Source organism: Petaurus breviceps, unplaced genomic scaffold, assembly GCF_028583685.1.
Source record: "Petaurus breviceps papuanus isolate PSGF00001 unplaced genomic scaffold, PetGlider_PUasm1.0 174, whole genome shotgun sequence".
NCBI lineage: Eukaryota > Metazoa > Chordata > Mammalia > Diprotodontia > Petauridae > Petaurus > Petaurus breviceps.
In genome coordinates, this window is record NW_027185761.1 from 74,511,454 (window position 1) to 74,533,982 (window position 22,529).

Genomic DNA, 22,529 nt, shown 5'->3' on the forward strand with positions numbered 1-22,529 from the left:
GTGCTTTTCTCCCAGGATAGTTCTAGGGACTGAGGTGGGGTTGGGGGAGGGTGGAATACAGGGTTTCAGATTCCTCTGATTTGCATTATTTACAATACAGCCTCTGGTGGTTTAATGTCAATTGATAGCTCCGCCATACATTGATGGGAGATATGGGACAAGTCCTCTTCTCTCTGTTCTCCACTAAGTCAACAGGAAAAACCAAGGGCAGAATTCTGGGAGTACAAAGAACTCAAAGTCATTCTGGAAATGCTAGGGTGAGAGCAGGACCCATGGGAGCCTAACCCTGGGCATCTCTAACCTTTTCAAGAGGGGCTGGGGCTTGGTGGCCTTCCTTGTGGGACCCAGGCTCATCCCAATGAGGCAAATGGCCCAGCCTGGCTAGGGATCTATAAAATGGTCATAGAAGACATCAGAGCACCGAGGCCTGAGCATGAACTGGTTTCAAAGTGTCAGGAACATGGGCAGGACCATGCAAAGTGCCCCTTGGTTCCTGAGCTTTACAGAGGCCATGAGCAATCTCCATACCTGCCCAGAGTCTTGCCTTTTCTTCTGAGCAGGAACATTAGCCTTGAGCAAATCAAAGGCCCAGTGCCTGCTCCCCAGGCCCCAATGAGGCCCAGCCTTCAATGAAGAAGGGGCCTCCATCCAATAAAGAAACAGATCCTTAGAATGAAAGCAATAGCCTGTCACATCCTGCTGACTTACTCTCATTAATGGTTCTCAGATGGGGATGAGTTTTAAGCTGCAACAAATGGACTTTCAGTTGTTCAGTCAGTCAACAAATAGCTCCTTCTCTACTTTGGGCAGAGAGTGCTTGAGCTGCTGGGGAGGGTACAGCTGCCACAATCATCTTTCTTAATCAATCAGTCAGAACCTATTGAGCACCTACTCCATGTCAGCTGATGATCTTTCTTACACAGAGAACTGGCCATATCACTCTTCTACTTAAAACTCTTCACTGAGTCCTTACTCCCTTTTCAGTAAAAGAAATTCAAAATTAAAGCTATGTGAGAGCTAAGGGGGAGGGTCACTTCTGCCTTTGGTGGCTGGGAAAGGTGGCCTGGAGGAGGGGGCTTCAATAGGAAAGCTAGGAACTCAAGGGGAAAAGAGGGGCTAGACAGGGGCTCTCTAAGGCAAGGGGGCATGTTGGATACAAAGGGTTAGGGAGATATACCCAACCTCCCTCTCTTCGGGCACTCCTGCCCCATGGGGCACAGCTCAGGCAAACTTCTATGAAACAGCTAAAATGCCTCAGATGTCTGTCCCTGAGCTAACTTGTCCCAGCAGCTTGGAGGGAGGGATGACCCTCCTGTGGAGATCTGCCATGCAGATAGACAGGCACAGTAGAATTTTGCCTATGTGAGTAAGTTTGGTGGAGAAGATGAAGGAGTGTGAATCATTCTCTTCCCATCAGAGGTTGAGGCCAACCGACATTTCTTATTTTATTTTAATATTTTATTTTGCCCAAGTACATGTAAAAACAATTTTAACCTTTTTTTTCACAATTTTGAGTTCCAAATTCTCTATCACCTTACTTCTCACCTCGCATTGAAAAGACAAGCAATTTTATAAAGATTAAACACGCGGAGTCACACAAAACATATGTATTAGTCATGTTGTGAAAAACACAGCCCAAAAAAACCCTAGAAAAATAAAAGAAGTTTAAAAAAAGTATGCTTCTATCTGCATTCAGATTCCAATCATTTCTTTCTCTGGAATCAGAATTGTCTTGGATCATTGCATTGATCAGAGCAGCTAAGTCTTTCCCAGTTGATTATCTTTGCAATATTTCTGTTGTTGTGCACAATGTTCTCCTGGTCCTGATCACTTCACTTTGTGACAATTCATGTAAGTCTTTCTAGGTTTTTCTGAAATTCACCTGTTTATTTTTTTTTTTTTTGCTTTTTGGAGGCAATTGGGGTTAAGTGACTTAGGTGACCAAGTGACCAAGGTCACATGGCTAGTTTTTCTGTTAAGTGTCTGAAGCCAGATTTGAACTCAGGTCCTCCTGACTCCAGAGCCGGTGTTCTACTCACTGCACTACCTAGCCACCCCCTGTTCATTATTTCTTACAGGACAATAGTGTTCCATCATACTCATATATTGCAACTTGTTCAGCCATTCCCCAATTGATGAACATTCACTCAATTCCCAATTCTTTGTCACTATAAAAAAAAGTTGCTAAAAATATTTTTGTACATTGAGGTCCTTTTCCCTTTTTTACAATCTTTTTAGGATACAGACCTAGTAGTGGTCTTGCTGGGACAAAGAGTGTGCCCAGTTTTATGGTCCATTGAGTTCAAAATTGCTCTCCAGAATGGTTGAAGCAGTTCACAACTCTACTAATAGCGCATTAATGTCCCAATTTTTCTGCGTTCTCCAACATTTGTTATTTTCCTTTTTTGTCATATTAGACAATCTGATAAGTGTGAGGTGGTACCTCGTAGTTGTATTAATTTGCATTTCTCTAATCAATAGTAATTAATAGCACTTTTTCACATGACTATAGATAGCTTTGGTTTCTTCATCTGAAAACTACCTGTTCATATCCTTTGACAATTTATCCATTGGAGAATGACTCATATTCTTATAAATTTGACTCATTTCTCTATATTTTTGAGAGATGAGACCTTTACCAGAGAAACTTACTGTAAAAAAAATTTCCCAGTTTTCTGTTTTCCTTATAATTTTGACTATATTGGTTTCATTTGTGCAACCAACCAACATTTCTTAAAGTGTTCTCTGGATAAGACCTCCAGTCAATCCACAGCCTGGTAGTTTATATCTTCAAAACATCTTTGCTTCTTTGCAGGGTAATGATTAGAGACAAACTTAATTAGCTTTTAGAAAGGGGAATTTTCTGAAGGAATAGTTAGCATAAGATATTCTGCCCCCCACCACCCAAAAATAAAAGTCTATGACTATGGTGGCATTCTCCCAACAGTCCATAGAATCCAGGAGAAAGAGAGTCCATGATTAGAAAGCCCATGTGGCCAAGGGAAAACTCACAGCTCCTGGATGCTGCAATTTTTTATTCCCTTCATGGGGTGCACAAGAAGTTCCCCTTAACCACAGTATATCTTTGCTGGACTCCTTATGGAATCATGAGTCTACGTCTTGTCTGTCATTGGCTTCCAAATCAGATACTGTTGTCAACTGATCCCAGAACACTGATAGGACTCTAACAGGAAAATGAGAAGTCTAAAATCCTCTGGACTGTCCAAAACTCAAAAGGTTACCCTCTGGCCAAAGGAGGCCACAGCCAGAGCTAAGGTCCCTCCTTCTCCTCAAATCAGGTCCTCCTTAGGGTTTGACTGGGGTGTCCTTCTCACCCTAGTCTTTGGATAACTCCAATTCTCAATTCACTTGCTATTTTGTAGATAACCCCTAAGTTATGGCAAAGCATGCTCAGCCTATCTGAGCATGAGCCTTGAGCCTCCTTCAACAATTCATTCAAGGACTTGAGTCATTCGAGGACTTTGGGGATTTAGTCCAAAGGCAATGATGGATGGATTGATTGAAAGATGGTAACTTGTTCTCCTCTCATTAAGGCAACTTCTTGCTTCCTCTAAATGGGCTGGGGTGACTTGATTGATTTATTCAATCAACCTCAGGCTTACATTCATGAATATTTTGATTCGATTAATTAATATTTAAATTTAATTCACAAGAAGCAGAAATGTCTTAAAATTAAAACAAAAATGTTTCAGCACTGCCTAGAAGAAGAGTCTTGAAGCATCAAACTCTTTTTTTAAAGCAATTGGGGTTAAGTAACTTGCTCAAGGTTACACGGCCAGGTGTTTCTGGGTGGGTGCTAAATGTCTGAGCCCGGATTTGATCCCAGGTCATCCTGACTCTGAGGCCAGTGCTCCTACTCGCTGGGCTACCTGGTCTCCCCGAAGCATCGAACTCTTGGTAGGAGTTCAGAAAGTGACAAACGTGGTCCCTGTAGAGCAGGCATGCACAGCCTGCCGCACGTACGTCACTGGGTCAAGGACACAGGCTGTGCAGGCCTGCTGTAGGATGACCCCAGAGGTACTTTAACCAGGCTTCCTCCTGTTTATCATCATTTTGAAAGGGACCCCAGTGCTGTCTGCTTGAGTCTGGGCTGAATACAAAGCTCAGCCCTTCTCTGCCACAGCCTCATTTAAAACACTGCTGAGAACAATATGGCAGGCAACCACCTGACCCCAGAAGCCCTGCTGGGGAAATTTGAAGGCCAGGTAGAAATGAGCTCAGGGCAGCAAAATTGTTTCTAGGTGCTGATCTCTCTGGTCAAGCAGCTTTCTACCTTTTGCAGCTCCAGAATGCTCCTGACCTTTCCTTTGCTCCATTTTCCTACAGGCTCAGCTTGAAAATGAATGCCGATGTGGTCTGCCATGCCCTCCAGTTCTGTAAACAGGAGGATGGGCAGCCTCTTTGTCATCTCTACAACCCTCCCCAGGTGAGCGGCTTTTCATCCAACCTTACTCCATTAATACCTGGTATTCTCTGGGAAATGCTGGAAAGAATGGTTGGACTTCAGTTCAGCAGAATGGGGATTTGATTCTTTCAGTTATACAAGGCACTAGGGCTACACAGACAAAAAAAGAAGTAAGCAATGTTTGACAAAGAGTTTCCATTCTGATGGAGGATGTAACATAGACATAACAGGAAGGCACTTTGGTCCCTGGCGATCAAGCAACAATCTATTAAGCACTGAGCTAGGTGCTAAGGAAACAGATACAACAAATGAAATTATCCCTACTCACAATGAACTGATATTCTGATGGGGGAGACAAATAAATGCAGCAATAAATAGAAAGCAAATAAGACCCAAGTGGGTGTGAAGTAATTAATGCAAAGAGTTTGGAAGGGAGGCAAGCAGCAGTTTTGGAGAAGAGAGGAATCAGAAAGGGCTTCATGAGGAAGGTGGTGCCTGAGCTGTATCTTAAAGGCAAAGAGGGAGTCTGGGAGGTGAGGGTATGGAGGGCTGCATTCCAGGTGTGGGAGATTTCCTGGGCAGAGGCATGGATACAGAAGATGATGAGGAACAGACGAACAGTCCGGAGTGTAAGAGGAGGAGAGATTTTCATTGAGACTGGAAGCATAAGTTGGGGTCAGACTGGGCTAGGCTTTCAAAGCCAAATGAAAGAATCGATATGTGATTCCAGAGGCAAAGGGGAGCAAGTGGAGTTGGTTGAGAAGAGGAGTAACCTGGTCAGGTCTGCACTTGGGGAAAATGCCTTTGGCAGCAGAGTGTAGAATAGACTAAGGCAGAGAGTCTTGAGGCAGGGAGGATGATCTAGAGCAGAGGTGACCAGTGCCTCAACGTCACAGACAGCTGAATGCATACCCATCTGCTCTTGTCAACAAATAGAATGAAATCAGAGACCATTTTGGTTTTGTTCTTGTATCCTCCACACCTTGCCTGAGGCTGGGCACATAGTAGGTCCTTAATAAATGCTGGCTGATGAAGGAGAGCACATGAAACTATGGAAGAACCTTAACTATCAACAAGTTACATGATTGCTGTCTCTCCTCTAAGAAGTTCCACTTTTTCTCATTAGTTTAGAGGTAGTGTGGACTAGCCAATCAGATCATTTCATCAGACTACTAGAAAATGAAAACAAAACCAAAAGCCATCAATGCACCAAAGACTCACCTTGCCCACTTCCTCCCTAGTTTCCTGCATCAATGCCCCTGCTGAGGCTACCCACAATTAGCCAGTTAACCAGTGCTAGCAGTTCATGCCCCCCAAATACTCTCAACAGTGAGGTGAAAGGGATGCACAAAGGGCTTTCTATTAACCGTGAGGTCTTCAAGAAAGACTCCCGCCCAGCCATTGAATGGGGTACAAGAACTCAGGGTTCCAGAATGATTCCTCCCACGAGAGGCGTGGCATTAGAACATAAGCTCCCTGAGGGAGGGGACCATGGTTTTTTGCCTTTCACTGTATTTTTTGTGCTCAGTACAGAACCTCAAATGTAGCAAGCTGCTAATAATGCTGGTGATGCCAGTCATTGTGTTTGGCTGTTTAGAACTGCTTGGGGCACCCAGCATTCTCAGATGCTTCCTTTAAGTGTGTCTCTGTCCCTGCCACTGTGGGCCTTAGTTTATTTGGAGGTTTTTTTTGGGGGGGTGGGGGGCTTTACACCATGTGGCAAAAGTCATGTGGGTGTCAGATCAATCCTACCCAGGCAATGGGTTTAGAGAAAACTTGCAATGTCACTGGCAGGATGCCATTTGCTTTCCTCCTTGACATTCCACATTCACCCCTTTAGGTCTCCCACTCCACTTTCCCCAGTCACTTCACAACCATCTGTCTGGGATTCTTCCTCATGCTCAGAGTTGTGAATGGGGGTTGGTGCAAAGGAGAATAATACTGTTAACAAAAAAAACCACCTTCCCTCCTAGACTTGTTCTGGGGCTCTCCAGAGAGAATATGTCTAAATACTATGTGCGAGTTAAAGGGCTGACTGATTCCCATTGGTAGTATATGGGGGAGGGGCTTAGCCGTGGCCCAATGCTGCCTCAAGCAATCAGCAGCATGTCCCAGAGGGAGAGGGGCTGATGGGGTTTTCATGTGCCTGTGCTTGAACCCCAGTTTGTAAAATCACATCTCATCTCCCTAGCCTCAGAGTATTATCTCTGCCCGATTCTCCCCATGCCAGTACTCTGCCTAGCAACCATTCATGATCAAGCCCCAGCCAAATGCTTATCTCCCCTTGGTACAATAACAAGCTGCACTAGCATCCTTCACTAGATTATCTATAAGTAACTCCCTAGCTCATTATATACATCCTGCCATGCCCTCCAATTCTGTAAACAGGAGGCTGTGTGCCTTATGTATGCCTCAGGCTTGGGATATACTAAACTCCCAACACCCTCTTGTCAAACATGACATTGATGGGTGGCAGCTTGGTCAGCCCTGACCACTAGGTGACTTAGTGACACTTCAAGCCTAAAACCACACTTCCATGCAGCCCCCCTGCCCCGGGCTATTTCCCAGTGAATTCTGGGCAATGTGCCTGCATAGTAGATATTAAAAGTGCATGTTCCTTTAAGAACTGACTGCTCCTTAACACCTCCCTAATCCCACCCTGACTCACCTAGTTAGCATAATAGGCATGGGTTCTGCTATAGATTATCCTATATAAACTTTAATTTACCCCTCTAAGGTTGCAGATTCCCTAAGAACTCTTGCCCACTTATCGCATAACAATAAATTTTTGCCACCTTGACTTAGAGAATGCTTGAGTCCGTGAATTCATTCCAGACTGCTTTCCAGGGACTCTGGTGTAGCAGCAAGCACCCCAAGCGTCCTCAGGGTTTGCAGCTACCACAGGTTCTTGTATCTGCTTTGTTAAAGGAAAGCAACTCAAAATGGGTTAACAGGCTTACTTTAATCAGTCAGACATATATCGTTTACCTTGTTCAGGAGAAAAGGTCAGCACCCTGAACCTCAAAGTATACAGGCATAATTATCAAGACAGAAACATCAAGTAGACAGATTTCCAAACTGTCCAACCATTACATCCATACCCAGTCAACATCTGGGTTTCCACATTCTGGGTTTTTCAAAGCCGGGGGACTCTCAACAACGGCTTCCCAGAATTCAGATCAAATCACAGAACACTTCTCAAAGTGAGTCCCAAAACAAAGCTACACATCAGGGCTTATATAGCCTTCTCCTGGCTCAGAGAATGTAACAACCTTATTGACCCACTGGCCAATCAAGAAGTATCAACTGAAAAACAAGCCTCCCCCACCCCAGGCTTCAGGTGCACATTAGCCTAGGGGCAGGGAAGATCTTTAAAATTTACATTCTTATTACATCTGGTTATCGGGGTTCCTGGTCTCCCTGACCCCTTGAACGAAGTCAGGACCCCTGGGCATGCTGGGAACACTTATCCCCCACGTCAAGGATAAGTGGCCATTTTTGGGAGACTTGGGGGAACAGCACTCTGCTGCCAAGCACTGCACAACCCCCTCTAGGCTGATACACAGGGCTATCTGTGTGGAGACAGTCACAAGATGATAAACATGATCTTAGGTCCAGGAGATGAAGCTGTGGTCTTGTGCCAGAGACCGTGCAAGACAAAGAGAGGAGGGTAACCAAGGTCTGGCCCATAGGAGGCCAATCGAGAGAATTTGTAGGGACTGGGGGGGAGGGAGGGAAGAGGGACTTCTGTCTCCTTTGCTGATCTCCATAGCATGTTGTTGATCCCTGACTGACAGGTCTGTTCTATCCTGCATATGTCTTCCTGAATATCAGTAATTCAGGGTTCCAAAATGGAAATTAATTATATGATGCACAATGCTAATCCACTCCCCACTAGAAGAAGAGAAAGCATTCTAAATTCAAACAGAGTGATTAGGGATTTGGGTCTTTATGTGTTAGCCACACAGCCGAGCCAACCAGGTTTGGGAACGATCAAGAACGTGCTTGTGTACAGCCACTCATCCAATTAATAAGCCTTTATTTACCATCAAGTCACAATCTGTCTGAACTGGACGGGACCGTCCGAAGGTTTCGAGGCCACCCACGACCTAATAAAGAATCCCCCAACAACCGGGATGCCAAGTGATCCAAGACATTCAGAGGGGAGTGGCCGCGCCCATTTCCCTCATCTGTCAAGCAGTCATGAGCACGTACCAGGCGCTTTCTGTGCGCCCAGCGCTGTGCTAAGTGCTGGGAACAGAAAGAAGAAGCACAAACCAGAACAGCCCTGTGCTGCCCCCAAGGAGCTTCCAATCGAATTGCAAACAACTGCACCTGCAACATGGGAAGGAAATCTGAGCTGAGAGGTGCTCACGTTAAGGAGGACCAAGCAACCCACCCTGCAGAAGGGGAAACTTGAGGGAAGCCAGGAGAGGGAAGGAGGGGAGAAGAGACAGCCAGACGAAGTGCCCGGTCAAAGACGACGCACCTTGGTCAGGGAACAGGGAAGAGCCAGGAAGACCACATTGCTAGGGGTAATAGAGTCCACAGAACCAACAGTCAATAACCATTTACAAAGCACCTACTATGTGCTGGGCCCATGCTAAGCAATGGGGATTCAGAGAATGGCAAATGATAGGTCCTATCCTCCCGGGGCTCACGTGTTAAAAGGTCCCATGGGCGATGAGCACAAATCCATTTTAAACACACGTATAGTCACTTTTACAGAGAAAAAGCTCACGATCTTGAAAAAAAGAAATTGTAGAAAATTAATAAGGGAGAAGATTAAGCCACCTCTGTATCTGACTATGAGAAATCAAACAAAAGATATATAGTAAAATGAGGAACTCGGATCCTCTTCTGACAAAGTGAATAAAAAATTTAGTGAAGCTAAATTTAACAATTGTGAAGTGGATATAAGCAGGCTGAAGTCTCTGCAGAATTCAGCAGAGCACTCAAAAAAACCTGGGATGAGCAGACATGTGGAGAGTTTAGTGGGAAAATCGGGAAGATACACTCACACATATGTGCACCGACATTTTGTGTGTGTGTGGTGTATACACACACACACATGCCTGTGCCCTGACATTGTGTGTGTGTCACACACACACACACACACACATTCACACACCCATCCTAGGGACAGGCGCTCAGCCCATTGCCTGGCCCACAGTAGGGTGGCATTGATGCTTGTTACCTCAACTTGTTACTTCAACCCGAGGACCCACCTGTGCTTCCTGGATGCAGAGAACTCTCAGATAAGGAGGTTCCTTCTACCACTGCAAGCCAAGCTCTCCTCTGAAACTCAGAGTCTTGAGACTTCCCCAGAGAGCATCAAAAGGCTAAGTGACCTGCCCGTCCCCAAGCCAGCTCATGTCAGGAGGGAGACAGAGCCAAGGTCTTCCTGGCTTCCAGGCAGCTGACTCTCTGCCTACCCCAGCCTGTGCCTTTTCTAACACTCATCATAAATATACTATATACACATGATGACAGAGATACAAACAATACACCTGAGATAATCACCCAAAAATCATGTTCTAGGACGTAGAAAACTCCTCATTAAATGTTCAAAGGTAGAAATAAGAAACCCTCCTTTTCTATGCTGCAGCACAAGAAATCTAGAAGGAAATGGAGCTGAACGGACCGGAAGACCAACCAAAAACAACTCCATGAATCATCTCTAGGTTAAAGAATAACTCCTAAGAATCAAACCAGAGCAGATTGCTTTAATGGTCATGCAAGTAGAATGTATCAAAATTCATCTGTTGTTGAGTCATTTTTAGTGTTTTGGGCTCTCTGTGATCCCATTTGGAGTTTTCTTGGCAAAGATACTGGAGGGGCTTGCCGTTTCTTTCTCTAGCTCATTTTACAAATGAGGAGACTGAGGCAAACAGGATTCAGTGGCTTGCCCAGGGTCACACAGCCAGACTTGAACTCAAGAAGATAAGTCTTTCTGACTCCAGGCCTCAAACTCAACCCACTACACCAGCTAAACTCATAGGACACAGCCAAAGCAGCACTTAGAGGCTGGCCTGAATTTATCAAAAAGAAGAGAAACTTAACTCATTGAGTCTGCATTTGAAGAAATCAGAAAATAAAGTAAGTGATACATCAAGAGAAAGAGAAAACTGCCAATATTAGTACAGAAATTAATAAAATGGAAAATAAGTGAACAGTTGAATAGATTTCTAAAACCAAGAGATAGATTTTGAAAAGACCAAGAAAATCAGTATGGATTTAGGAAACATTATAAGAAAAAGAAGAAAGAAAATGCAAATTACCAAAATTACAAATGGGAAAAGAAGATCAAACAAAACCGAAAGAAATTTTTTCAAGTATCAGAGATAAGATTATGTTAATGAATTTGAAAATGCCATAGAAAGAGAAGAATATAAACAAAACCAAAAGATACCTAATTAGGCAAAATGGGAAATGGATCATCTCCTGTCCAACCACAGAGGGAGAAATCAATTGACATGTGGCTGAGGAACCGTGGCCAGAGCAGCTCGTGGTTCCAAGGACTGTGCCATGGGAAGGGTCTGGAAGTGGATGGTGTCCAGGGCCAGACACAGAGTAGGGGAAGGATGGTGGCACCTGATGAAGGAGCCTAGGGAAGAGAAGACTTGAGCGGACACAGTGGTGGCCAATGACTGTCATCTCCAGTTGTCACATGGGACCATTGACCTTGTTCTGCTCGGTCCTAGGGCTAGGCTTGCCAAGCACATGCCACGGCGCAGCCACTTTTTAAGGCTGACATAACCCACAGATAGAAGGGGCTACTTTCAAGGGAAAGGTGGGTGCACTGAGGCAGGAGTGTGGTGTGTTGTGGGGAGAGGGCTACATGTAGAGTCAGAGGAGATAGATTCGAATCCAGGCTTTACAACTTGCTACCCACAGAGCCAGAAGCAATAGTGTCACCTTCCTATGTCTTAGCTCTCTCATCTGTGTAGTGAAAGGGTGGAGTAAGTTGTCATCCAAGGTCCCTGCTAGCTCAAAAGCTGTGATCCTTCAGTGCAGATGGACTCAAGGTGCAGGGAGGGACTCAAGCTGCAGGGAGGGCCCAAGCTGCAGGGAGGGACTCAAGCTGCAGGGAGGGACTCAAGCTGCAGGGAGGGCCCAAGCTTCAGGGAGGGACTCAAGCTGCAGGGAGGGCCCAAGCAACAGGTCCTGACAAGGCAGGAATCAGGGCCTTCCTGTCACCCCGGCTGCCCCCTGCTTGCCAAGGCCCTTCCTGGAACAGAGCCTTGTACAGAGAGGCACTGGTAATAACTCCTTAGTCCAAGTTTCAGGGCTGGACTGGACTGTGAGGGCTTCTCCAAGACTATGTATCAAATGGAGGTTCTGTCCCAGGCCTTCAGGGACAGTGCAGACACCAAGAGTAGACTGAATGTCTCCCATTTTGATCCCAATAAAGATCCAAGTTCATTTAAGGTTTTCCACATGGCCTGCATTCTCCTCCTCTGCCTGGAGTCACTCTCACATTTCTTCTGCCAGGGAAGATCTGCTGGCGTGGGGTGAGAGTCCATATTACAAGAGGGCTCTACCCTTCACCCTCCTGGGACCAGCAGCAACAAGGCCCTTTTCCATATCTGAGTGTATGTGGAGTGGGCATCCATGTACTGTAAATCTGAATATTATGGAATCCAGAAAAGATGCACAAATAACTGAGGGGAAGGAGGGACAGGACTGGAATCTGTGCTGTTTCCATAAGAAACACAGAGAGAGATAGGGGAGGCTAGGTGTCGCAGTGAATAGAGCACCAGCCCTGGAGTCAGGAGGACCTGAATTCAAATGGGGCCTCAGACACTTAACACTTACCAGCCGTGTGACCTTGGGCAAGTCACTTAACCCCAATTGCCCTGCCCTCCAAAAAGCAAAAAAAAAAAAAAAACCCACAGAAACAACAAGTGGGCCTTGGCCTTGGTTGACTGATAAACAGAAACTCTGAGATTTCTGGTCTGGCCACAAAAGCCCAGATTATCCCAGAGTCTCTTTGACCTGAGCTGTCTCTTTGGGTCTCAGTCTCTTCATCTGTCAGATGGGGATAGCAGCATCAGCAGTCCCTGCTTCTCAGAGTTGTGATGTGAGATAAGAGGTATAAGATGTGCAGTAGGAATGCCAGTCAGTAAGATAACCATAACCCTCAGCAGCAGTGGAATGCTTTCCAGCCCACGGCTGTGCAGGAAAAAGCCAAAGAGGAGGGAATTCACGAAGAATAACAGAGCGTGGGTAAGAGCAGGGAGCCAGGAGGCTTCTCAGTTCCAGGCAAGGCCCCTGGACACCCGGCAACCATCGCCCATATTCACTCAGCCTCTCTCCTCTGAGGATCTTGGGATTAACCAAGGACAAGCATGGACACTATCACAACCTCCAGACAGGGAAGCCTCCTTCCTCTGCTGGAGATCACGAGCTTGGTCTGGAAGGGGAAGGTTAGGAGGTGGCTCCAGCCCTGATGGCCCTAAAATGGCCCAGAGCACGAGCGAAGGCTGTCACACTGTCAGCCAGCTCCTCTGGAGCCGACTCAGCCTGGAGAGTGCCCCGGCTGATCACTGGCTGTCCCCAAAAGAGAGAGTGAAAGAGAGAAAAGGAGACAAGCAATAGACGGGAAGGAGAGAGTTTACAAGGGAGAGAGTAAGATTTGGAACAGGAGAGAAAGGACAAAAAAGTGGCACCTGCTGGCGCCGTGCAGTCCTGCAATACTGCAGACATTCCAGTTGTCCCTAGCTCCCTGTCCTTGGCAGAGTTTTAGAATCAAGATGCCCCCCCACCAAATTCCTCACAATGATTATGAAAAATAAATGTACTGAGAGTCTTGTACCCATTTTCTAGATGAGGAAACCGAGGCTTTGAGAGAGGAAACAGTCATAACCCAGAACACAAGTAGGAAGTGTTCTGATGATAAATATAATTGGTCTTGGGCTATCCAGAGACTCACAAATATACATTTTCCAGGGATTCGTGCAGGGTCCTTGTCCTTTGCTGACTGTTTCAGTTGCTAGCCTGTCATCCATTCTTTTTCAGTAAGAAATTTCAGAGAGACTAACTGGAGATTCAGAGCAGTGTTGTCTAATGAGCACATAGGGAAATGAGAGGCAATCTGTAAACTTGTGGGGAAAATGCATAATTATCAGGGCCAGTCAAACCCAGCCCACGTCCACCCCGGCACTTGGAGGAGGAGAGCTCAGCAGTGCAAATGGGAAGTTATCAGTGGACTCTGGCTACATGAGAAGGGGACGTTCCCAGACAACCTAACAAGCCACCCCCCAACAAGGCCACCCTTAAGCGATGGGGAGAAGGGCAAAGAAGTCAGTGAGGCTGGAGGTAAAGACAGACTCCCTGACGCCCCTTCTCGCCCCCAGAAGAGGTGGGCTGGGCTCTGGTTGTTCAAGTTTGGGGGAGAAGAGATGGCCCCTGGCTTCCCTCCCTCTCTGAGATGCTGTCTTGGATTTCTCCTGTTGAGAGAAAGCTGGGGTCTGTCTCCTCTCCCTCCATTCCCTGTCCAGCAGGATGCAAACTCTCTGGAGAAGGCCTTCCATTTGTCCTTGTGTCCCCCCACCTGGTGCATAGTAGGCATCCACTACCTGCTTACCAAATTGTTTCTAAAGGTCGGCACTCACTCTGTATCACTCTGTAGGGCATGCCAAGTTCTTTGTTATGCTATTTCCCTGGATTTGTACAAGTCTGTGAACTAGAAAAGATCGATCTCTCCATTTCACTGATGAGGAGACAGGCTCAGTGACTTGGTGGTGGTGAGCAGCTCAGATTTGCACCCAGGTCTGCCCGATTCCAAGGGCACTGGGCCCTCGGACCACACAAGCTCCTCTCAGAGGCTGGCTGCCCTGAGGAGGGCTCAGCTGCGATGCCTGCTTGCAAACAGGCCCGTTTGTGCATGTGGACAGTCAAAGAAATAATAATCAATGAACAAAAAAATAAAATGCTAAGTAGTAAAGCAGGTTTAAAACCACCCAGGATCTTTAGGCATCATAATCACGGGCGAGCTAGTGGCCGAGGCAGCCCCTGTTGGCACCAGGCCCGGGGCTTCCATCTGTGCCAGCACAAGGCACCTTCCCGTCCTCCTGCCAGCCCGGGCTTCTGACTAGCGCAAAGAACAGCCTTTGACTTCAGGCCTCCCGCCTCCTGCTGCACCTGTCTTTTTAAGGCATGGGAGTGGCTTCTCAAACTGGACTTCCAGAAGACATCTTGAGCTCAGTATATCCAAATGCAGCTCATTATCCTCCTCCCTAACCCTCCCCCCACTTCTACCTTCCCTATTATTGAGGATTATCCAGTCCTTCAGGCTCTCAGCCTAGACACCTCACCCTCACACATACACCCATACCCAGTATGGTGCCAAGGCCTGTCCATCTCTCCTGTGCGGCATCTCTCCTCTGACGCTGCCCCCAGCCTGGTGCAGGCCCTCATCACCTCACACCTGGACTATTACAGTAGCCTGCAGGCCTGTCTGCCTGCCTCAAGCCTCTCCCGATTCTGCTGAGTCCTCCATTCAGCCTCCAAAGGGATTTTCCTAAAATGCGGATGTGACCATATTAGCCCTTACTCATTAAACTCCCATGGCTCCCTAACCCCTCCAAGATTAAAGACAAATTCCTCAGCTTGGCATTCTAAGCTCTTCATAACTCTCTCACTTTCCCAGTCTTCTTATACCTTACTCCCTAACACATGCCCTTTCACCCACTGACAATGGTCTCCTGGCTGTTCCACAAACCACATACTCCAGGTCTCCTCTGAGAATTTTCTCGGGCTGTCCTTCCTCCCTGGAATACCTCCTGGCTTCCCTGGCTGTCTTCGAGCCCCATCCCAGCTCCTGGCTAATTCTAAGCCTTTCCTTTTTTAATAATTTCCTACTTATCCTGTGTAGAAGTTGTTGATACGTATTTGTTGTATATGTTTATTATCTCCCCCACTAGAGTGGGAGCTCCTTGAGTACAGGGATTGTCCTTTGTAGTTTTGTGCGCGCTCGAGTGCGTTCATGAGTGCGTGTGTGTGTGTGTGTGTGTGTGTGTGTGTGTGTGTGTGTCCCCAGTTCTTGGCAGTGTCTGGCATATAGCAGGTGCTTAATAAATGTTTGGTCATTGACTTCACTTTAATTTAGCAAACATTTAATTAATCACCTATTGTGTGACAGGTGCTGTGTTTTTTTACAAGTATAAAAAGAAAAATAAAACACTTCCTGATCTCAAAAAGTTACAACCTGTTTTGATAGCCCTCTAGGGATAAATGGGGGAGAGGAAAAGAGATTTACAACAAATGAAGGGAGAGTAAGAGGTCTCAAGACAGATCAGATTCCCAATGCCCTCAGTAAGAATAGAGACAAAAAAGCGCCAAAGTAAAAGGAGGGGAATTAATATCAAGAAAACGAACACGGAGAACAAATATTATGGTTTAAAAAATCAAGGGAGATGATGTCAGAAAAAAAATCATTAATAGCAAGGACAGTCTCTGGATTGGATCAAAAACAATGTGAGAGAAATATAAAGGGAGTTTGGACTCAGTAAAGACAAAAATTGGCATCTGTAAGATCTGCCTGGAGCCAAGAGGAAAAAAATGGTCACGGAAAACAAATGCACTGAGAGCCATGGGGACAATGTAAACTGGAACAGGGGACCGAAGAGAAACAAAAAGCTTCTGCCAGAAGACAGAAAGGCCAAAGCCACAGACCAGGATCAGCAGCAAAACAAGGTCAAAGAACAGCTCTCCAGAATGGATGAAGACACTCCACAACTCTACAGGTAAGTCAAAGCCAAAGGAGAGGACCGAGCCCCAAGAGAGAACTGGAGGGTCGCTGGCTGGTCACCAAACAATTCCAAAGCAGAAAAGATTCCAACCACATTTCAGGAAACGGTGCTGATATTTCCCCAAAAGATGGAGAACAAAGGGCAGAGCATAGAGTGACAGAAGCACTGGCAAGATATAGACCTAACTGTCATATTCAACTGAACCAGACACATGGAAAGAAGAAAAATTCCTCACCCTGGCCAGTACTGTCTATAGGAAGCCAGCCAGCCCCAATGAGACCTTTGATATGTAAATCCCTCCTGAAGCCCAATTTCAGCAGGTAAAGGGAGTGAGGCTCGCTGGGACTTTTGATATGCAAATCAACCAAGACCGTTATCTGAGGTAATTTGAACAAACTTTAAAACTTTGTAGCCTAAAAGGAAATTCAATCTGTTAGCGAAAAACAGAAAACAGAAAAGCAGACAGTGGGGTGAGATCAAGAAGAGAAGAGAAAACATGGAGGAAAGGATTCATTATTCAACAAAACCTACATAGGCAGAGCTTGGCTTTAAAAAGGAAAATGGGAAAGGACGGGGCCAGCCCAGCCCAACCCAGCCTGGTGCTGCCCACACTCAATTTCAAACAGATCAATAATTGAAATGTAAAAATACCAGAGTATGACAGAATGTTTGTTGCATCTTTCATAGCTGTGGAAAAGGGACAAATTCTTAACCAGCCCTGACTTCAAGCAACTTATGAGTCAAATAATACATGAAATCAATTAGACTGAAAATAAAAAGCTTCTGCCCAACAACAACAAAAAATCAATGCATTTGGAATAAGGAGGCAAAAAACGACCAGGGCAACACGAAATAAATGTTTCTCATCAAAGCTAACATCTAACACCTAAAAAGAACTGGCCCAGATTCATAAGAATAAAAGCCATTCTCCAGGAGGCAAAAGACCCAAGAATAGCTCCTTGAGTACAGTGATTGTGGAAGTTGTGGAAGAAGAAACACAAATTTCCGGAACCGCAGGGAAAATGTTCAAAATTTCTAATCAAGGAAATAAAGGCATGCTGAAACAATTCAGAGATTCTACCTGAAATCAGCAAAGAAAGGAAGACAATAAAATTTATTGCTGGTGAATATGCTGAAAATTGCTTCAATTTTTAAAAAAGAAATATAGAATCGCATCCTAAGAATTTAGGGTTAGAAATGTAGACTTGGGGGTTCTCCTGCATTTCACAGAGGTCATAGTGGAGCCATGAAACTAAATGAGATAAGCACAGGATGAAAATGTCAATATCACTGGGAGCAGCTGTCTGTAGGCTCCACGTGTGTGGGGTGTGTCCTACAGGCGACTGGACAATTGGAAGAGGCCAGCTCTGCCGATGAACCGCCCATAACCATCATCCTGCTTTCCCCCTCTCAACTGCTAAGCCCCATCTAGGACTGTTTGTCAATCGCTTGGTTTCTCTCTCATCCTAATAGAAAATCCTCTTTCTGGATCTGCCCAGCTGTTGTTTCAGTCACATAAATTTCACCATCATGGTCAAGCAAACCAGTATGATAATTAGAGCAGGGAAATGCATAGCAACATAAGAAAATCAGTGTGAGTTGACAAATTTACATTAACCATGAATTTCATCATAATTCCTGAGCAAAAAACCCTGCCTCCTTTGGAGCCCCACTGGACCACCTGGAACCCTCAAGCCCTTCCTTGTAGCAGCTTCAGCGAATGACTCTGGCAGCAGACCCAGGCATTTTAGGAGTCGCCATAGTTCTCAGCTGTAATTCGTTTCGAAGCTGGGTCATTCTGTCCACCTGAAGATGAGGGTCACTCTCCAGAGAATGAGAGTACATCTGTATTAAGTCTCTGCCCAGCCCAGGGCACAAACGGCTGCTTCCCATACTAAGCAGTTACTTCAATTAGCCAAATTTTTTTCTCTCAGAGGAATGCATAGCCTCTCCTTCACTAGAGCCTTCTTCAGTCTCAGCCATCAACCCTCTGTCCCCTTTCACTTTCCAAATTCTTCGAATGCTGCCTCTCATGTCCTCCATTAAGGCTTTTTGCAAGTCAGTCAATCCATTTGAAGACTTGCAGGGGTAGCAGCATCAGGTGCCTCACTTGTGGCTGCCGGAGCTAAGAAGCACCATTGTCCTGGGCATGCGGATCATCCAGCCAATGCCCTACTTCTCATGCTGGAGAAGCCCACACACAGACACAGGCTAGTGGTCATCTATTTGGCCAGAATCTCTATCATTGTCTAGCTTTGTGCCTGGGGAAGAGAAGAGGATATTATTGTTGCCAGGCTGATAAAGAGCTGCCTCAACCCTTCCCAGCTAGGAGTCAATCACCACTATTCTTCTATTATTCCCCTGCCCCCTCCTGGACAACACCTGGGATTCACATTATCACTGTGGAAAACAAGTGCCTGTTTCCTCCTCTGAGAGCTGTACTCTCCAGAAGGAGTCTCATATCTGTTACTTAGCTCCCAGTGTTTCTGATCCTTCTCTATCCACGATGTGGGGATGTGTCTATTTTGGCAGCAAGGTAATGCACTGGAAAGTCCCCTAGGCATGGATTCAGGGAGTTCAAGCCTGCCCAACTCTTTGTGACTTCCATGGACCACAGCACTCCAGGTCCTTCTATCCTCTATCTTCTCTCAGAGGTTGTCCAGGCTCACATTCACTGCTTCTATGACACTGTCCATCCATCTCATCCTCTGCCATCCTCTTCTCCTTTGGCCTTGAATCTTTTCCAAAATCAGGGTCTTTTCCAATGAGTTCTGTCTTCTCATTATGTGGACAAAGTATTTAAGCTTCAGCTTCAGGATTTGACCTTCCAGTGAATAGCCTGAATTAATTTCTTTAAGTATTGACTGATTTGATCTTCTTGCTGCCCAAGGGACTCTCAAAGCCTTCACCACCACAATTCAAAAGCATCGATTCTGTGGCACTCAGTTTTTCCTTACAATCCAACTCTCACAGCTGTACATCACTACTGAAAACCATCACTTTGACTACTAAATGGACCTTTGTCAGCAGGGTGATGTCTCTGCTTTTTAGTCTGCTATCCAGATTTGTCACAGCTTTTCTTCCAAGGAACAAGCATCTTTTAATTTCATGGCTGCAGCCACTGTCTGCAGTGATCTTTGAGCCCAAGAATATAAAATTGGACACTGTTTCCATTTCTTCTCCCTCTATTTGCCAGGAAGTGATGGGACCAGTTGCCAGGACCTTTTTTTATGCTAAGCTTCAGGCCAGCTTTTACAGTCTCCTCTTTAACCCTCCTCAAGAGGCTTCTTAATTCCTCTTCACTTTCTGCCATCAGAGTGGTATCATCTTCATATGTGAGATTGATGGTATTTCTCCCAGCACCCTTCATTTGGGCTTTTGATTCATCCAGCTTGGCATTTTTCATGGTGTAAGCTGCATGTAAGTTAGATAAATAAGGTAACCTGCACAGCCTTGTCATTCTCCTTTTCCAAGCTTCACTCAGTCAGTGGTTCCATGCTCTGTCCTAACTGTTGCTTGCTGCCAACATGTACAGGTTCCTCAGATGATAAGAAAGGTGCTCTGGTCCTCCCATCTCTTTGAGGACTTGCCACAGCTTTAGTGTAGTCAATGAAGCAGAAGCAAATGGTTTTTATTTTTTTCTAGAACTCCCTTGCTTTCTCCATAATCTAGCAGATGTTGGCAATTTGGTCCCTAGTTCCTCTGCCTCTTTGGAAACCAGCCTGCTCTTCTGGGAATTCTTGGTCCACATCCTGCTGAAGCCTGGCTTGCAGAATCTTAAACATAACCTTGCTGGTGTGTGAAATTAGCACAAATGTCGGGTAATTTGAACATTCCTTGGCATTGCCCTTCTTTAGGACTTGGATGTAAACTTATCTTTTCCAATCCAGTGGCCATTAATGAGTTTTCCAAATTTGCTGCATATTGAATGCAGCACTTTAACTGAATCATTTTTTAGGGTTTTAAACGGCTCAACTAGAATTCCATCATCTCCACTGGCCTTGTTAGCAATGATTTTTAAGGTCCACTTGACTTCATTTTGGATTCAGAACTCAGGAAAATCTGAGTTCAAATGCAGCTTCAGAAACATACTAGCTGTGTGGCCCTGGGCAAGTCACTTCACCTCTGCTTGCCTTGGTTTCCTAATCTGCAAAATAAGGATAATAACAATTCCTACCTCAAAGGGTTGTGAGGATCAAAACAGTGCTAAGAACAGTGCCTCACACACACATAGTAAGTGCTATTTAATTGATAGTGGGGCAGCCAGGTGGCTCAGTGGATAGTGTCAGACTTGGAGACAGGGAGACCTGAGTTCAAATCCAGCCTCAGATGATAACTACCTGTGTGTGATCCTGGGCAAGTCACTTACCCTGGTTTTCTTCAGTTTTCTCATCTGTAGAATGAGTTGCAAACACCTCTAGTATCTTTGCCAGGAAACTCCAAACGGGGAGACAGAGAGCTGGACGTGGCTGAAACTGAATCACAAACAATGTTGGCGACTATTTTTATCGTTGTTTTCCTTTTTTTTCTCAGCTTTGCCAGTCTGATGTGTATGAAGTGGAAGCTCCTCCTCTAATTTGCATTTCTCTAGTTATTGGTGATTTGGAAGTCTGGGCTCATTTCCCCAAATGTACGACTATAGTTTGCTTGGATTTCTTCCTTAGGGAGTTGCTTGTTCATAGTCTTTGACCACTTTTCAACTGGGGAATGGCTCGTATTCCTATACATTTGAATCTGTGTTTTATGTAGTTTGGAAATGAGATTCTCACCAGAGGAATTTGCTCTGATAAAGAAAAAAATAAAAATATACATTTTACTCCTAGTTATCTGTTTTCCTTTAAGATCTAGTTGCATAGGGCGGCCAGGTAGCACAGAGAGTAAGAGCACCAGCCCCAGTGTCAGGATGACCTGGGGATCGAATCCCGGGCTCAGATACTTAGCACCCACCCAGAAACACCTGGCCGTGTAACCTTCCTTGAGCAAGTTACTTAACCCCAATTGCTTAAAAAAAAAAAGATCTAGTTGCATTGCATAATTTCTGTTTATGCAAAATCTTTGTAACTTTATGTGACCGAAATTGTCCATTTTACCTTCTGTGATCTCCTCCATCCCTTGTTCAGTCATAAATAAACTCTTCCCTCTGTGCATAGATCAACACCCTCATTTTACAGATAAGAAACAGAGGCCCAGAGAGATTATAGTGACCTGCCTAAGATCACAAGTTAGTCATTAGAGGCAGGATGTGAGTTCAGGTCCTTGACTCTGGAGCCCATGTTCTTCAGGCATAAACACAACATTTCCTGGCCCCACGAGAGGACTCTGTTGGGCTTGACACCCAGCAGCTACCCTCAGTCTGCTGCCTGATCTGACTTTTGCCTCACTGTCCTTCTCATCTTTCTTTTCCACCTGGTTTTGGGTTTTGGGTTTGCTTCTGCTCTGACTTCTGTTCTCCAACTCCACGCCTGACAGCTCCTGCATCAGCACATGCACCCCCTCCCCAAGCCAGGGGCTTTCTTCAGCACCAAGAGTTGGGCTCCGTTGTCCCCAGGACAGGCGCTGGCTTGACCCTGGTCCATCAGGGTGATGGATGCCCCTTGTCCTTGGTTCTGGCTGCAGAGTCTCTGTCAGAAAGCACCGGGGAAGGCGGCGGCCCCATCCATCTCCGAGCTTTGTTGGAATCACCGGAGATAATTGCTTCTTGCAATCTAAGAGTCATAACTCTTGCAGGAGGCAGGGGAACAGCCTCAGAGACCAAGATGGGCGCACACAGAATTACCAACACGGAAAATAGATCACCAGGGAGAGGGAGTGATCACTTCCATCTCTCTAGCACGCAGGCCATTTGCCACTCTCCTCTTCATTAAAGAGTCTAGATGAATTAGCTTTCTAACATGCCTCAGAGCACTTAAGCCCTTCTCTCCCAGAAAACCAGGCCTTTCCAAAGATCTTACCTGGAATGCAGGGTGCCAGCAAAGGATGCCAAAGCCCTGGGGACAGAGGCCTGGCATGAGAAGCTGGAAGGGAGACCCACACGCCTGACCTCCTCCTTCTGTGGATGAGAAAGTGGGGACCCAGAGAAAGGACTGCATCAGCTCCCTGGGAGCATGAGCTCACAGACACACACACACACACGCACACACACATGCACACACACACACTCAGAGAGTATGGAAATCCAAACTGCTGTCTGACCCTAACTCTGTCCAACTCTGCCTTTGCAGGAGGGTCTGGAAAGAGCGCTGGGCAGGGCCAGAAAGATTGTCCGACACTCACCAACCATGGTAAGCACCTGGGCTCATGCAAGTGACCAGCCCCTTCCTCCCTTGTGCCCCCTGAGCTGCCCATGG

The 22,529-nt window shown here is 45.8% G+C and overlaps 1 protein-coding gene across 1 annotated transcript in view; it reads left to right on the plus strand.

Moving 5' to 3' along the window:
- Positions 1–22,529, plus strand: part of AOAH (acyloxyacyl hydrolase) — a 107,112-nt gene that overhangs the window by 24,622 nt on the left and 59,961 nt on the right. The window contains exons 4-5 of the mRNA XM_069084584.1: positions 4,348–4,447; positions 22,404–22,463. Of these exons, the coding sequence (XP_068940685.1) occupies positions 4,348–4,447; positions 22,404–22,463 (160 nt within the window). The remainder of the gene's footprint in view (positions 1–4,347; positions 4,448–22,403; positions 22,464–22,529) is intronic.